This window comes from Papilio xuthus, unplaced genomic scaffold (genome assembly GCF_000836235.2).
Source record: "Papilio xuthus unplaced genomic scaffold, Pxut_1.1 DF825946.1, whole genome shotgun sequence".
Lineage (NCBI taxonomy): Eukaryota > Metazoa > Arthropoda > Insecta > Lepidoptera > Papilionidae > Papilio > Papilio xuthus.
The window spans coordinates 951,364-969,056 of NW_013532703.1; the positions used below are offsets into that span (position 1 = coordinate 951,364).

Below are 17,693 nucleotides of genomic sequence, written 5' to 3' on the forward strand. Positions count from 1 at the left end.
ACAACAAAGTAGCATATATTATGCTAAATTTCCTATAGCTTTCTAAAATTAAGCGAAACCAAATAGTAAAAGTAGTCCATAGTTCGTATATAGATTTATAATTATACCTTTCCGAAATTAGAATAATTTTCCGGAATCGGTAAAACGTCAATATTGTGTTGTTTTGTCTATGATTTTATTTAAGTCACTAGAAAGTCACTAGCGTCGCCAATATGGTAGTGAAATATATGTACATGACAACCGTACGAAACAGCTAGGAAATAAATAACGGATTTTGTTTTAATATTAACTTTTGGTAAGTGAATACGTTTGTATAAATATTACACATACACAGTAATCATTTTTCAATCAGTTAACCAAACAGATGACTTTCGCCAGGTGTAAGGGAATAAAAAAAGTAATTTTCGAAATTCGTCATCCAATCGTGTACCGGTAGCCAATGGCATTTAAATAAGATTTAAATTTTGTGTGCATGTCAACAGTATGAGATGCTATAAATGAAACATGATGGAAAATTATATAAACTGTTTGATTTATTCATCTGCGTCAATCGTTTTGTTTGCGTTGGAAGATTCATGAGAATAAATATACTTTATTTTTGTCATTTTATCGGAATCATGTCAAATCATTACTTGGGAAAGGTTTTGTTTTTGTCTTTAAATGAATAATTATATATAAATTATAAGTTTATTGACTCTTTCAAGTCATTCTTGTCAAGTTCCGTTTATCGATAGAAGATTGTGATAACGCGTACTCCGTGACTTTGCAGTGAATGTTTATTTGTATTTGGAATATGTTCGACTAACATATGACGACACGTGGCCTTTACATATGGGTATTGACGTCATTTTAAGGACGTCATGTAATAAAGCCTTTTTCGCGCCACACAATAGCTTTGTTTAAAAGATTTACAGTTACTGAATTACATCTCATAAAACTTAAAATCTAAAATTCAAATCACTTTAATAATATTGTACAGATTATTGTTGCATTGTACTATTTTTTTAATTTCATCATATGTGTCAGGCTCTTTCCATATTTGGGATTAAATAAGGTTAGTTGTCACTTTTATATTAAAAAAAAACTGACACAATTTTTAAATGATATAACATTCTACCTATATTAAGAAATAAAGCATTAAATATGATATTCAGTTATTTATTAAATTATTTAAAGGTTCAAATTAACTAAGAACACAAATAGTATTACTAAGTCATACAGTACAGAGATGTATATGGTGTTATCTTTTTTTATCTATCTGTCTTCTCTCAAATCCCATAAGTAAACGTGTCATAAAAATGTCAATGATGAAATCTTACTAATATTATAAATGTAAATGTTTAGATGGATGGATGTATAGATGTTTGTTTAAAGGTATCTTTAGAATGGCTGAACAGATCATGATGAAATTTGGCATACATGTAGAACATAGTCTGGAAGAACACATAGGCTATTAATAATGTTTTATTTTATTTTGCTGGGATGGAGTCGCGGACGACAGCTAGATCTAACATATCTCTTTGTACATAAAATTTGTTTACTGGTTTTAAATATTCTCTCAAATAAGCTTATGGCTATTTTTAATGTTTTTTTTCTGCTGTTTTAAATTCTGATTTTGTGTTTTTTATTTTATTTTGGATGACTGACATCCACACATCCAAAATCTTGTAAAAACATATAATTATCTCTTTTTTGTGAAAGATGATATATTTTATACACAAATTTTGGTCTTGGAAACTCACTGTTAGAAGCTCTTAGTGTTGGGTGATTCCAAATGACTGTTTCTTATCTATCTTTATATATCTTCTGTATGCACATAAAACTATAGATCAAATTATGACGAAACTTTGATAGAGTGAAAGCCATAGAAAATGTTGACCGTTGTATAAGTACAGGTTGTTGTATGTCAGGTGCAAAGGATGTCGACTCTGGGCCGCGGGCGGGGCTACACGGGGCGGCACCACCTGCGCGAGCCGCGGCCCGGCGGCGACCCGGACGAACGCGACGCGCGTACCCTAGCTGAGCTCAGTCCGAGGACCACAGGTACATAAGTTCTTACTCCTTAAACACCCTTTCATGACCATTGGATTGGATTGTTTTTATATATGAATCTTTCAATTGTGGAAATGTAGTAATAAACTTTTAAGAAGTACAACAATGATATCACTTATAGCGATAAGGCCACTCTTACTATGTGAATTAGTTTTCATCAAGTCTTTATATATGTACTTTGTAATAGCAATAAAAGTGTATAAATATGTAATTTAGTGACTACTGGGAATTAATATTACTTTAAATATTTTAGATCCATCAAAAATAGATGTAAACAAAGTAGAAATGGTGAAGGAAAGCGAGTTAGATATCAAAGAGGATATGGATTTAAAGCCGGTCAAGTTGAGCCGAGCTATTGAAGATGAGGATCCAGGTGTTAAAGAGTTGTTGCATATTGATGAACAGTTTCTGCCACTACTGGCTTTGGTATGTTATATTTGTTGTATTATTTTAATTGTCCTGTCTATGCTTAAGGTGAAAATCTATGGAAAGGCAACACGATTATTTTACTGTGGCAACTTATCTTATTAGCATCATAGATAGTATTATAGAAAAATGGTTTTCTAAATTTATACTTTATTTTTATTGTAGTTAGAACAATTTTCGCCCGGTGAAGATGGAATCCAGTTTAATAGGAAGCTGCGTAACTTTGAAACAACAGTAACTAATATGTGCACAGATGAAACAAGATTACAGTGAGTTTTGCAAATGCATCTTTTTCTCAACTACTAGCGCTTATTCTTGTGATTAATGGAAAAATTCAACAAAATTTAATAAAACAGTCCAATAGATATATGTTATGTGTTTAAATTGCTTATATAAATATGTCTGTTTTTAATCTGTTTATAATTTCACATTAATTCCATTTAATTTGATTTTAAAAACTACAATAATGTAAATACTTTGTATTAGAGTTTAACGGGCCACCTTCTGTGCGGAATTAAAAAAACAAACTTCATTAGTATTTAATCTATTCTATCAGACTATGTTCTACATCTATTCCGAATTTCATCGAGAATCATTCAGCTGTTTTGGGGATACCTCCTAACAAACATTCATCTATCCATCCATCTAAACCTTGGCCTTTTTAATATTAGTTACATTGTATAAGGCTCTTTAGTATCTGAATAAATAAATTAATACTAGCGGACCCGACAGACGTTGTCCTGTCTACACGTCTTTAATTTAAATAAATTAATATGAAGTTAATATTTGATGAAAATTGTGAATCTAAACCATTCCCAGATCCCCTTGAACACACACAAAAAATTTCATCAAAATCAGTCCAGTTGTTTGAGAGAAGTTCAGTGACATACACACTCACAGAAGAATTATATATATAAAGATATACACATAACATGGTTTGTAATACAATAATTTTCTCTTTCCAGTATGGCGTTCGCTTCGTTCCGCGCGGCGGCGTTGCAGAGTGCGGTGACGTCACGCAAGCTGGCAGCTGTCGGGGCGTCCTTCACCCGCCAGCAGCGCCAGCAGCTGCTGCGTGGAGCCCTACTCAACATTGTCATGCAGGGGACATTCACCAGTCAGTACACTGTTGGAATACTATCAATACTATGTTAAACGAGCAAGCGCTCACTTGGATTGCAGATACATTGCCTAAATTCATTCGATTTAAAGCACTTGACTCATAATCTGCAGGTCCTAGGTTCGATTTACATATGTACATATACCCGAGGAAAACATCATGATGCTGCACATATGTAAGACATTCAAAGATATGTGTGAAGTCAACTCACACTGGCCCAACGTGACTATGGCTTAGTTAACCCAAACTTATGGTAGGCTCCGAGTCCCTCAATGGGGACTTATTTGTCGGTGTGGGGCAAACAGATAGAGAATATTTCTTTTTCCTATGCGTTTCCTCCATGAAATTCACTTCACCTTCCAATCGTTTCCTTATATTAAAAGGATGGGAAGGGAATATGGACTGCTAATGAATTCGCACCTTAGTGTGCCTTCTGTGTGGTCGTAATCTTTGAGGTTAATTTGAATTTTATTTGAATTATTTTTTAAGGGAAGGGGACAAATTAATCATCCTCTAAATTCAAAATTTACTTTTGATGAGTAAAATGTATGTAATTTATTTAACAACATTATTTTGTTAATTTCAGAACTGGATGTTCTGGAACGATCAAATCCGTTGTATTTGATAAATGCTGCCAACCTTATGGGAGATTATTTTGCCGGTTTGTATAATTTTTACTTACGTAAATAGCCATCAGAGTATAATATTTTTTTCTTATGATATTTTTTGTAATTTTCAGAGGCACGTCTATGTAATGGCAATAAAGTGCACATCTTGGCGAGTCCTCTTCTACAATACATGCGAGCTCTATTGGCCTCTGATGACGTGCGCGCACATCGTAGTCTGGCAACACAGGTACATTTCACTACTAGCTATTGTCCGAGAATCCGTCAGTGCGGAATTCAAAAAAAAATTCATAGCCTATATGTTCTTTCAAACTATGTTCTATATGTATGCCAAATTTCATCAAGATCCATACAGCCGTTCTGGAGATACCTTCAAACAAACATCTATCCATCCAAACGTTCGCAGTAAGATTATTAATAAGATATAGTTTAAGATGTTATTAGTTAGAATGCTTTGACGCGAATGGCGTTCTTTCGTTACCAAATCAAGTGTCAGAACGATAAGTGAGGGGACCACATTTTAGTAAGGCTAGTGATGTGCCGATGCACCGGCACACTGTCGGATTTTCTTTCCAACAATAGTAAGATTATTAATATTAAGTGTGTTTAATTTCAGCTCATGCAAAACGGTCGGGAACTTCTGTCCGTTATGTCACATGAATTAGACGAACTGTCTATATCAATAAAGCTGCGTTTGCTCACTCCACCGCCCGTCAACATCATCTGGCTCCTTCTATCAGCTGATCTGTGTCTCAACAAGTTCCTACCACTACCAAACACGCTGCAACAGTTCTACGCAGCACATCTAGACCTCAGCAATGAGGAGAGCTTCAGCGAAGTCAGCTACGGGTCCTGGAAGAAGAGCCCTGAGAAAGACGAGTACAGATCCGACGGCAGCTCCGATGCTAGCACTGATAAAGTGGGGCAGAATCTCTCCCAAGTCAGCCTCAACCATGATGATGATCCAAAGCCTAAATTAAGACCAATCCTAGGCGCAGGAGCCGGACTGCTAAGACAAGAACAAGCGTTGTCCCAAGAAACATTCGATTCAAGAATTACTAAAACAAGCCTCTCCAAAAGATATGATTTAAATTCCTGGAGACAGGCCGAAGAAGAGAAACAAGAGGAAATAATTGACCCAATGTTTAACCCTAATGTGCTGCCACCCGGTCTGCAGCAAACTTACCCAGTCACAGTACCTGATTACCCACCTCCGAATAGATTTAATTACCAAGATAATTATCCCAACTACCTTCAACAAGGTGATGGCGCTTATATACAAAACCAATACTCTAACAATCAAAACTTTACACCCCAAGGGGACTTTGTACCACAGTACACAGCGGAACCACCCAAACCCAACCCCGAACGAGTCAACAATGAGATACAGAAGACAAGCAATACTAGGAACAGCAAACCTGTGGAAAACTGGCGCAAAGAAAAGACCGATATTAAAGAAGATTCTAATAAGAATAGACAGCGTAATTGGTCTAGACAACGGTCCAAGGATAATGTGAATGATGATGAAGAAAAGGGGGAGAAGTTTCGATCCGTGTCCAGAAGCTCGCGTGAGTCACGGCAAAGTACCACCGGTTCCAGAATGAATAGACGGAACAGTGGAGACAGCCAGGAGCAAGGCAACTCCGGGAAGACTCCGCCCCGGAGAAATGTGACCGAAGTCCCCAGGAACCAGAAGTACTGGGATCACGATGATAGATGCGACAAGGATTATAATAGTTAGTGACATAAAAATTTTAGTGACATGTGTAACAGTGAGTCAGTGATGCCAACTTAAAAACAAAGTGCCAGCAAATGCTACATGTTAAATCCGTGCAGGGTGAATGTAGTTCGAACAACCGCGTGTCTCTTTTCGTAATACAAACATTTTCGATATTTAAATATGGTAACTCTGAAGGAATATTTTTAATCTGTCGTGTTTCGGTCTGATTTAATATTACGGCCGCACAAATTATTTAGAAAATTATGTATATTCGCCTTTGAACGTGCTAAAGTAAGAATCAGGTGCTTACAGACTGTGTTTGTATAAACACTAGGCTAAAATTTTAGATCATAATATCCCAACTTTATAATATTATTTAAATGTGAAAGTTTTGATGTGAAATTGTGTTGCAGTGTCCATTTATATGTCACAAATAAGGTTAGATATTTAGTTTCAATACATTTTCTTAGGATTATAATGAATTGTGGTTTATTCATTGTGAATATAAATTTAAGGTAAATGTGTAAACCGTTTAATATTTGGTGTAGTTAATATGTTAGATTTAATTTACTTAAAATGATTGAGGTTAAGTGAATTCGCTTTGACGTCAAAAATGGCGGCACGAGAATAGAATTCCAATGCATAATGAACAAATTTTCAAGATAGACAAACAGATTCATTTTATCGTAACCTACGGACATATTTGAATTATTATGATATCTATATTTCCAAATTTTTTGTGAGAAATGCTTAAATTTTGTAATGAAGTACAATAGTCTGGTACTCAGTTGCATTTCCAAAGATTTTCGCATATTATGACTTAATAGCCTTCATGATATTTTTTTATGGCCTGGAGCTAATAGAAATAAAGGAATAAAAGGTGTGTACAATGTTGCCAACTTTTCAAACATCGGTCATTTAAAACAGCATGCTTTTTTTTGTAAATGGGCGAAGTTTTATGTGTATTTGGCTTATGGTTGAACACAATTATTTGTTCTTAAGATAAGTCAAAAATTAATTACTTAGCAAAAGAGTGGATGGATTTAATACCTAAAAATAAGCAAAAATTCGAAATTGTTTATTGGCTTCAGCCATGACAATTACCCAATTTATTATTATTTGAAAAGGATTGTAATTAAGTCATAAATCCCAATGGGTTTTTAGTGATTTTTTGTTGGACTCAGTCATAGAATCCTGTGTCGTTTTTTTGGTCATCAACAAGAATGTACTTTTTTATAAATGGCTTGGGAAAATTCATTGTGACATTTAAAAAAAGGAATTAATATTAAATTTTCTGTATAAGTATGTAGTATTTAGTTTTTAATTAATTTATTAATAAAACCGAGAAAGAGCATAAATATGTTTTGTATTAATTTGGAATATTACGTACTTGAAATTATAGAGTACATAACTTGGATAAAGCATGACTTCAACAGACCGCGATATTTTTCTCGTCTAGATGTTTCTCTTATAGACGAGTTTCTCGCTTATACAGATTATATTGAATAGATTAATTGAATAATTAATTATTATTTAAAATAATAACTACAAAAATAAACGATGCAGAAAATTTAATAATTTTTCGTTTATAATTTCGAATGATATCTCAATCTTCTACACATAAAATAGATAATATAATTGGTAAATTGGAGGAAATTTTTAACCAAATCATAAATAGCAGTATATTTTAATTATCTTGAGAAAAAAATGCTATATTTAATTGTAATATTAACGAATAATAACTATCAATTTAATTACAGTAAAATAATTCTATATTTTCGATAAAACACAAGCTGTACGTCCTTAGTACCTTTGCCTTACTTACTGTTAACTATATCGTCAGGTTGGCAGCCTTGTTGACACTTATGAAATTTGATTATTTTTAAAATAATTAAAATGGCGCGAAAATTACATCAGACTTCAAGATTATAAACATTGTTAAAATTCTTTTGCTAACAATATAGCAATTATAATTGTGCATTGGTGCCTTAAATTATTCTCAAACTATGAATATCCAGTGCCTTGTGAGACTGCCCTATTAATCGAACTTTACTTTTACCGGAAAATTATTAAGCGTATACACAAAAAATAACCTCAAAAATTTGCCGTTGTTATTAATATACATGAATTTAATTATATTCTAAAATATTTATTCTAAATTTTCATAAAATAAAATCAATTTGAATCGTTATTATATGTACTTTTATAAAGATCTCAGTAAATCTAAATTAAAACCTTTTTTCACTTGGCAATGGCAAGTGATTAGTGCAATATAATTCTACTTTGGAACGCGTTCAAACGTTTTTCTGCAGTGGAAACCGGCAGTAACTATCAAAAATTTGTTTTATTATGTCTTTATTATCATTCATCTTCCATTTTTAACAACTTACGCCAGCCGTTTATTAATTCTTATCGCTTAAAATAAGTATTGTTTTTATATTTCAATTTCATTGCTCAATTCTAAATTAAATACCTCATTACATGACATTTTTGCAATATCCAATAAAATAACTCATATCTCAAACCGGTCTAGTACTTTGTGTGAAATTTTAATTATGTACCTGTATAGAAAATATGCACAATTTGAATACTACCCGTGTGCAATAACATGATACACTGACGTCACCGTCATTATCAATGTCCAATCATAAGCTAGCGCAATTGAATACTATGTTTGGTTTAGAAATCACATGTGGATATGTCGTCATGATATGAAGTCTTATGTTATTGTGCTCGCATAGTATATTAAGTTAAAATTGATTAGTATTAGGTAAATGGAGCGTTGAATGTATATCAACAGTATGTTGTAACTTAAAATATATAAAATTATACGCGTCTCATTTAAGGTAATTTCCACTGGCTCCTAATTTATAATGACGTCAGTGCTACCTTCATATGTTCACGAAATTGATGAAAATGTACCTTAAATTTGGGTGTCATTTAATTGTAAATTAATGAGTAAGATAATATAAGATATGTAAACTGTAAGGTTTTATAGAAGTATGAATTTGTCGGAAGAAAATTTAATTTTATTGTAACACAATGTTCGAGATATTATGTAAAAAATTTGGATGAAAAAGAAATGTAACTATTAAAAATGCAATATTTTTTTTATTTTTCTTTTTTCTTTATCCATAGACAATATTTTTATACAACTCACCTCTTCCGTTCTTTTTTTCAATGTGCAATATTTTTTACAACCTATTTTTTGAAGTTATTTCTATCTACGTCCAAATAGAAATCATAAAATAGAATATAAAAAATCCTTTCCTACACAAAGGCTAGAAATGCCATTGTATATTCTTCCATAATATAAATGCAAATAGAGTAAATATTTGCTTACAAATATATAAAGTTTTTAATTTAGAGCCCTCTTTCTATATTGCATTTATCGGTAATAATTTTGTAAGTGCCTACTCATATAAATTAGCAAAATTTTACATAGCTACGAATAGTGCGGTAGATTTTATAATGACGTCATACAACTGCCCAATACTATTCATGCACGATAACATGATACTACGATGACGTCATAGTTATCCGGTTCAAAATAAGAATATTAAATTCCTGGCAAATTAATGCGTTCACTTAAATTGATTGCTCATAAATTCTGGGAAAGCAAGGTATTATGTTATCGTGCACTGGTAGTCCTAGGCTATGTTGAGGTTTTGTTAATATTTAACATACCAAATTTATTTGAAATCAGTGTATGCTGCTTCACTGAAAAATTTATAATATTAATAAAATGAAATATTTCTATATGTTTTTTTATTCAGACCCTGACGTACGAAAATTATGTCAAATACTAACTCCTAACTATCTTTGCAACAGTGGTAGAGCCCGCTTTAACATCTTCGCACGAATTGTCCCGGCTCGCCCGGTGAAATACCACGACCACACAGAAGACAGGCGTCAAGTGGAAGCAATTCCGCGTTTCGTCTGATGAGTGTGCGTCACGGAGGCCTAATTTAATCCTCTTTCCCTTCCCATCCTTTTCTTTATAAGGCAAGGATTGGAAGTGAAAATGGACTTTCCGGATGAGAGGATGCATGGAAAGGGAAAATATTTTCTTTCTGTGCATCCTCTTCTCCGTCGATTAAAGGTAGGCAACGCATATGCGATTGCGTATGTCTATGGGCAACGGTCACTTCGCTATTTCAGCGATTCCAGGTGGTCGCTCGCTCGTTTGCCACCTTATGATATATAAAAAAAAATCTTTAACTGAACTAAATACTAACATTCTTTTCAAATAAACTAGCGACCCAAGGTCATAGGCGCGATGCGTGCCCTCCCCCCGCATCCCGCTACACCTAAAATTCTGTTTTGCGCAGACGTTTTCATTCGCGCAAAGTTAAGAGTCGCCAAAATTTTAGAAACTTTGTTTCTAGTGCGACCACACACAAAAGTATATTGTTTTTTCAAACACAATACAATTTACACTAAATAGGACGGATAAAATACACAATTTTGATTGTTCAGATTTTAAATTTATTTCGTACAATATTTCTCTTGGATTTTTACATAGATTTTAATAGAAAGCGTCATTGTTAAAATTAAACGAGTAAAAATAACAAAAAAGTATTATAAATTTAAGCAGGTACTGGTTTTAATGCGCTTATATATTTAGTCTATTTATAATTACTATTTACTATGGCATAAATAAATATAATTTTTAAGCATATTTCGATGAATACTTCAATTTATTTCGATATACTAAACATTGGTAAAACTGCTTAAAACTACTTGAGGAGAATAAGCATTTTTTTAATTTCCACTTTTATTACTTTTTTTATCGTTTTTATAACAAGAATGCATATATCAGAGACAAAAGTTGAACTTGAAATTTTTCATAAACTTTCGTTTTTAAATGGTAAGAAATTTTTTTTGGTCAATTTATATTTTATCTATAATTCATGAACATTTTATTAAGCGTCTACGATTTATTATTTTAAATAGAAGGACATTTCATTATACAGTGATTTTAGCTGATTTTTACTTTAAAATCTATATAAGCTTATTATATATTTGTGCATTTTAGGCCAGAAAACTACTCAATAACCTTCAGCGTCAAAATCAGAACTTATTTGACATTAACATACTTTACACTTTTTGCATAAAGCTATCCTTTGTCATATTTTGGTTCAAGATCTCAACTAACAAATACAGTATTCGCTTCGTTTCAATTCACACAAATAACAATGTATAACCTCACTTATAATAATAATAATACTCATTATTTTATTTATATGAACGGATTAACTCGTCTTATTTCAAATACATGCGGAAACTAAATCTTATCCTAAGTAGGCTCTTTGGTGTTTTTTGTGGCGAGTGTTTTAATTGAGGCCTATAAATGCCTCAAGGCACATTATTTATCTACACATATCTTATACAGTCATTAAAATAAAGATATACGAAGGGCGCGAATAAGCCAAAAGGGAAAAAGGCAATAAAATTTAAGTGCACTTCATAAGATGCCTTGAATTCAAATGAAAGCTATAAGAAACCAGCATTAAATAAAAAAAAACAAAAGAAGATCTAAAGTCAATTTATCTTGGTCAGAGTTAGAAAAAAAACAATGAGTAGTGTGCTTTCTGAAAACATTAAAAAGTTTGAAAATAGCGCCAATTAAGATATTTATGTTGGTACGATTACTGAATGGCACATGTGATAGGATGAGTGAGGAGATAGTTAAGCAGCACGGGAGTTCCGGCCGCCACCTCCAGGTCTAGGCCTGCCTCCTCGTCCAGCGGGTCCGAGGAGATTGACATCTTCTCCTTGGTGTCGAGTAGAAGATCAGTTGATGTGTTATCACCGGCCACTGAGTTTGTAAATACCTGAGAAGTATGTAATATTTTACTTTGTATTAGTTTCTGCAATATTCCGTAAAAGCCAGTAGAGAAGCAGGTAAAAGACCACAGCAAACAAGATGCGGATATGATCAAGCAGAGAGCGGTACAGAAAATAATTGTGTATATTCATACATCATCATCAGAGTCATCGTTATCATGTTCGGCGATTGGCTCAGGATGGACGGTGTACCGCGGTGTGTACTCACTCTCGTCGGAACTGTACTCCTCGTCGCTTTCGTCACATTCGAAATATCGACTCTGCAAACCAAATACATACAGCTTATTTGTGTGTATTTCTGTTTTATTTTAATTTGCCCATTGCCATTTCCTCATCTGTTGCTGTAAGTACGTAAATTATTAGCTCATTGAAAACTATTGTGTATTTAAAAAAAACTTTGTAGTTTAAGTTTATCAATACTTGTGGTTAATTTACTAATGCTGCCTAACACGATATTATACGTAAAACGAAACACAAGCGCCGAGTACCAACACAATAAAATAAAAACGTCAAACTTTAAACATAAATGTCACTGTCACAAATATCAAAAGCAAAGCAATAATTTATAACAATGACAAATACATATTAACGGCTTTGAATCATTAATATTCATGTCAAACAAAGGAAAGGAAAGCCGTGATACGTAACATGTGTGTTTTTAAATCATATTTGTACTAAATCGTAAAATCTGCACATCGCAATACCATCCAAGGACGACGTGTTTAACAATGTTATACTGGATTTTGTTACAACGCGATTTGTAATAAGTCATTAGTAAATTACGATGGCCGCAGCGTTGGCAAACGACTCGCCCAAGTATCGCAATAGCTTGATATGCTGCAGCCCGCGGAGCGCTGATGTCACCACGAGAACTGCCTCGTCATCCTCCACCTCGGGCTGCGTCTCAGCAGAAGAAAGTTACGACTCAAATTACGTACCGAAGTCGATCGCAAACAAGAAACTCAAAATTCACAATTCAGCGACGCGAGAAGAGGTAGAAAAAGCTATAAAACAATGCAAAGAACTCGTATTGAACAGCCCTCAGTGCTCCGACGAACGAAAATGGTTGGTCAGGTATTTAGTAGAATTGAGGTTACGTTTGGAAGATTTAAAAGACAATGATGGGGAACAGAGAGTCAAGGTATCTATAAAAGGTCATCATTTTGAGCAGCAATTGAATCCTAGTAATAGAAAACAGTATTGTGATCATTGCAGTGGGGTTATTTGGAGTATAGTTCAGTGTTCATACATTTGTTCTGACTGCGGCTACTTGTGTCATTACAAATGTGTTGATGATATATGTAGGATGTGTGCGCACGTTGTGATGACAGAGAAAGGTGAATTTGAAATGAATATCTGTCCGGAAAAAGGTCTTTCGGCTCAAGATTATAAATGTGCGGAGTGTCATACTGCTTTGACTTTTAAAGATTCATGGAATGAGCCAAGGTTATGTGATTACACTGGATTATATTTCTGTACAACATGCCATTGGAATGATCTATCTGCGATACCAGCAAGAGTTGTACATAATTGGGATTGGGAGAAGCGTTATATATCAAGAATTGCATATCAAATGTTAACATTATCTTGGACAAGACCATATATAGATGTTGAGAATATAAATTCTAAGTTGTTTAGTTTTACAGCCGAGTTAGAGTGGGTGCATAAAATGCGGAAGGATTTAGAATGGATGAGAAGGTACCTATGTGCGTGCGGTGAAGGTAGCTTGTTACTCTCTCCGTTATTTATCCAACTAGGAGATGTAAATAAGAAGTACAGTATGTCCCATTTACAGGCAATAAATGATGGTACATTAGAAACTCAATTGACAGAGTTAACTGAAGTCTGTCGGTCACACATAACAAATTGTTCTTTGTGTTCCGGAAAAGGATATTTGTGTGAGATATGCAGTAATAATGAGATTCTATATCCATTTGATAGTGGCGCCATCATGTGTGAGAAATGTAACTCTATGTATCACAGAGGTTGTTGGCTTAGAAAAGGACAGAAGTGTCTCAAATGTATAAGATTAGAAGACAGGAAGAAGACAACACAAAGTGACGATGTTGATTCAAATTTAGAATATGACATAGACAAGTTTGTTGAATAATTTTTACAACAAATTACAATTGACCTGTAAATAATGTTAAATCATTTTTTTTTTATTTATTTAACATTTTCGTGTTAAAATATAAGGTTATAGTACATAAAGTTTTAATGCAACAATATATATTGTGATAGAATATTGGCTGGTGCTGTTTTTAAGATCAAGAAAAAAAGCTTTAATTAAAAAAAAAGTCTTCGAAATTTTTCAAATTCTGTGATTCATTAAAGTTGCGGCTTCAATAAATTCTTTTTAATCTATACCTTCTTTTATTTTTACCTTTCTATTCATCTTGTGTATAAAAAAAATATATGTTGCATTATTTCTAGCAAATTAACTAGGTACATTAAAGACTGACAGCATTCACAATTTACCCGTGACGGATTCAAACAAATGTTTAAAGTTCGTATAATGTAAACACGCAGTTGCAGTATTTTGCAAACTTCCTGCAACGTTATCGTAAACACAAGGTCACGCGTGTACGTCCTATTTATATTGATGTACTAAATTGTTTTACCCAGTTCAACTGTACGACCTCACTATAGATACGAAGCACGACGATTTAAATCATAATAATTGTAGTTGCATAAAAATATAGTACTACACACGTGCGGAAAGCGTGTAATGTTTTATGCAAGACTAGTAGTCGCCCGCGACTGACCGCGCGGAATAAAAAAATAATTAGTAACTTACGTGTTCTTCCAGACTGTCCTACATACATGTCAAATTTCAGCGAGATCAATGCAACTGTTCTGGAGATACCTACTAATAAATATCAATCTATCCATACATTCGCATTTATAGTATAAGTAAGAAAAAAGGCTAAGAGTTGTTCACGAGGAATTAAAAAAAAATTGTGACAAATGTAGCCTACGAGCATCTTCGTCAGTTTTGAAAAGAAATAATACTAATCATAATATTGTTACTTCCTCATACGTCAGCTCAACATTACCAAATGATGATTGACAAACATAAAATTTAAAAATTTGCCTCACCTTACTTCATAAGTAACGTAAAGACGGCTTGTACATGAAATTGATTTTTATTAACACGTCAAACGCCACTCGTAGTAGTACCTAGGGCGTAGTAGGCCGTAGTACTACGTAGTAGAGTGTAGGGAATCTATGACCTCATGAAGTTTTTAATCTGCGGAACCCAGCTCCTTATTGAACCCTTAACTAGATATAGAAGATTCCACATTACCCATCTATTTCCAGCAAAAAGTTTTTTCTATTTCTACTATGGCGTTTAACGTGTTAACAATATACGATCACTCCTACTAATAGCTTTTGGAATTTTTGGTTTGCGTATAGCTACCACCTGGTCTGTTGTAATAACTATCTTACCTGGCAATCGAGACAGCGACAAGACTCCCTATAAGTGCAGTTAGTTAATGCACTCTCCAGATGACGTAGATACTGCACTTGGTCTGACTCCAGGCGGCGCTTGCGACGCGCCAACGAGCTTAGGAAGCCCAGCAGAGAAACACGACGGGGTTTAGGCTTCGGCGGCTCGCTGGAATTTAACTTTAACTAAAGAGATGCTATATGGCGTCTTCAACGTAAGTGCAAAGCTGACAGTCTCGATGAACTTTGATTTGGACTTTAAAAACAGCTTGTCTCTATCTTTTAAAAGTGATTAGTAAATCTTGAAATCTAAACGGCCATAGCGTACTACGGTTTTATAAGTATAGATGTAACAAATTTAAGTTAAACGAAGTAATTTGACAAGATTATTTTAGTAACTCTACATTAAGAGATTCCCTTTATGTCTATTTATCTTAGTACTTACTTATCAGCTAGGCAATTGAGTGCAGCAGGACGCAGTTCCTCGCAAAGCGCGGCCTCGCTCTGACGTCTTTTGGTCCGTCTCTTCACACCAACACCTATCTCTTGTTTTTCTTTCTCGTATGTCACTAGAACACATGTTGTTAGCTTACACTTCAGAGGTTGTGTAGAGTTTTGTCAAATTAAATTAAACAAGAACTCATTCTAATATATGACCAAATTTCTTGGATATCTATGGTTCGATTCTATAGTTTGGCTAACAATACCTGACTCTATATGAAAGATAAGCACAATTAACCAGGATGCTACGAAGCAAGGTGTGATTAAACGCAAGCGTAGTCAACCCTTTTTCCTCCTGATAACTAACTGCTCTCTTGAAAAGTTTGTTTTGAATGTTACTTGAATAAACAAAAAATAGTTCTAAACTTACCAGTGACGTCACCTTCACAGTTCCAATTCCTCCTGTCAACGTCATCATAGCTGGTCTGCGGTTTGGACCACAGCTCCTGACTGCTCGGATTCTGGTATATTGTCTCCGTTGACGTGTTGCCGTTCTCTGAATCGAATCTAGATTCAGGCTGGTCTAAAACCTAGAAGTAAGGGTGAACAACGAAAATGATTAAACTATTTTTCTTTTCAAATTACGAAAATAGAACAGTAGAAATTGGACTTTGCATTGATAGAATCTAATATTTCTTGAAAAAATAATAAATACAATTGTTGTACAATAATCTAGATAAAATAGTTTTATTACCTGATAATGGGCTCTTGTTCCTAAAAAAAATACGGCTCCTGAATTGCCCGAAGTCATTTCTAATCTATAAACAAAGAAAAACATATAATTATAACCTATTTCTTGATAAATTTTCATTTCTTTTCTCATATCCGTCAACTCATTTTACGACAAAGTTGAAATTAATAACAAAAGAAATCATATTAGAGAATTTAAAAATGTTTACGTAAAATTAATTTTTACATTTAAATTCTGTCTTCAACTCTTATTAATAATTCAAATGTGATGAACTATTATGCAATAAAAGTATAAATTTACACAAACCTTACGATTATTTGTTTCTTCACTTAAATTATGTTAAATATTTGTTATAATTCCTATTTTTATTCAATTCATATACAATACTGAACAAATCTTGTGTTTATAGCGTGTAGTTTGACGTAAGCGAGACATGCGCAGTTGGGGTTTTAGTTAGTCTTAGTAAGTACAACGAACCTAATTTTTTTTATAACAGTATGGGGCAAACGAGCAGGGGGAACACCGAGGTGTTCAACGATGCTCATGGACATCAGTAATACCAGAGGAACCGCAGATGTGTTGCCGGCCTTTGAAATTATAGTTGTATTCGTAGTTATTTTCTTTATGAGCGCTTAAACGCTAAAACGTTCACGCTCTTTTCTTATAGACAGGTAGAGACTGGAGATAAAAGATTTGTCTATTTCTAGACTTATTTCGATGGTGATTTTAATAAAGGGTGTATAATTTAGAATTGAAAGAATAAACAGCTTTTTTATTTTTTTAATTAATCGTGATTGTATAGAGTTACAAATCCTTAATTTAGTTTTGGAACTCAACTGGAAACGTAAAATGTTGATTAAAGTTTAGTTTTGTTAAAATAATATTAAATAATATTGCTGGAGAACAGCTACAAATAAAATGTATCTAGTTGTCGCCCGTGACTCCGTTCGCACGGTATTAAAAAGTAGCCTATATGTTCTTCCAGACTATGTTCTACATCTATACCAAATTTCATCGAGATCCGTTCAGTCGTTCAGGAGATAACTGCAAACAAACATCCCTCTAAGCATCTAAACATTCGCATTTATAATATTAGTAAGATAATTTAATGAATATTATATCTCGTGACATTAATATAGACTAAAAAAGTTGTAATATAAGAAATGTAAAGTAAAATAAACTCTATTTTCTACAAAACAGGAGTCAAATTCGCCACACAGGTGCTGTCAGGCATATTTTATTGCAAGTCCAAGCATT

General features: G+C 33.6%; 3 protein-coding genes across 4 annotated transcripts; 2 read left to right on the forward strand and 1 right to left on the reverse strand.

The window, feature by feature from the left end:
* Positions 1-208: 208 nt before the first annotated feature.
* Positions 209-7,238, forward strand: LOC106124590 (uncharacterized). Of its 2 annotated transcripts, none has more exons than XM_013321430.1 (8): positions 209-295; positions 1,911-2,043; positions 2,306-2,478; positions 2,644-2,747; positions 3,444-3,595; positions 4,185-4,259; positions 4,338-4,453; positions 4,841-7,238. In XM_013321430.1, the coding sequence occupies exons 2-8, from the start codon at positions 1,920-1,922 to the stop codon at positions 5,963-5,965; spliced, it is 1,869 nt and encodes a 622-aa protein (XP_013176884.1). In that variant the 5' UTR covers positions 209-295; positions 1,911-1,919; the 3' UTR covers positions 5,966-7,238. The 2 variants fall into 2 exon arrangements, with proteins under 2 accessions (XP_013176884.1, XP_013176885.1); XM_013321431.1 differs by lacking the exon at positions 209-295 and adding an exon at positions 976-1,054.
* Positions 7,239-11,537: 4,299 nt separating this feature from the next.
* On the reverse strand, positions 11,538-16,882 carry LOC106124834 (uncharacterized). The gene is made up of 7 exons (XM_013321826.1): positions 16,743-16,882; positions 16,440-16,503; positions 16,116-16,275; positions 15,690-15,813; positions 15,245-15,413; positions 11,929-12,054; positions 11,538-11,781 (listed from the first exon to the last, which is right to left on the reverse strand). Exons 2-7 carry the CDS (start codon positions 16,494-16,496, stop codon positions 11,596-11,598), a joined length of 822 nt encoding a protein of 273 aa, XP_013177280.1. The 5' UTR covers positions 16,497-16,503; positions 16,743-16,882; the 3' UTR covers positions 11,538-11,595.
* DEF8 (differentially expressed in FDCP 8 homolog) lies at positions 12,295-14,158 on the forward strand. Its single transcript, XM_013321825.1, has one exon. The coding sequence runs from the start codon at positions 12,579-12,581 to the stop codon at positions 13,902-13,904; it is 1,326 nt and encodes a 441-aa protein (XP_013177279.1). The 5' UTR covers positions 12,295-12,578; the 3' UTR covers positions 13,905-14,158.
* Positions 16,883-17,693: the final 811 nt, after the last annotated feature.

Bases quoted from the DNA above. Each gene is read 5' to 3' on its own strand.
- LOC106124590 (XM_013321430.1), top strand. From the start codon at position 1,920: ATGTCGACTCTGGGCCGCGGGCGGGGCTACACGGGGCGGCACCACCTG. The intron at 2,479-2,643 runs GTATGTTATATT...TTTTTATTGTAG, and splicing joins TTCTGCCACTACTGGCTTTG to TTAGAACAATTTTCGCCCGG. The intron at 2,748-3,443 runs GTGAGTTTTGCA...TTCTCTTTCCAG, and splicing joins ACAGATGAAACAAGATTACA to TATGGCGTTCGCTTCGTTCC.
- DEF8 (XM_013321825.1), top strand. From the start codon at position 12,579: ATGGCCGCAGCGTTGGCAAACGACTCGCCCAAGTATCGCAATAGCTTG.
- LOC106124834 (XM_013321826.1), bottom strand. From the start codon at position 16,496: ATGACTTCGGGCAATTCAGGAGCCGTATTTTTTTTAGGAACAAGAGCC. The intron at 16,276-16,439 runs GTAATAAAACTA...CCTTACTTCTAG, and splicing joins GAACAAGAGCCCATTATCAG to GTTTTAGACCAGCCTGAATC. The intron at 12,055-15,244 runs GTAAGATAGTTA...TTTGGTTTGCAG, and splicing joins GTCGCTGTCTCGATTGCCAG to AGTCGATATTTCGAATGTGA.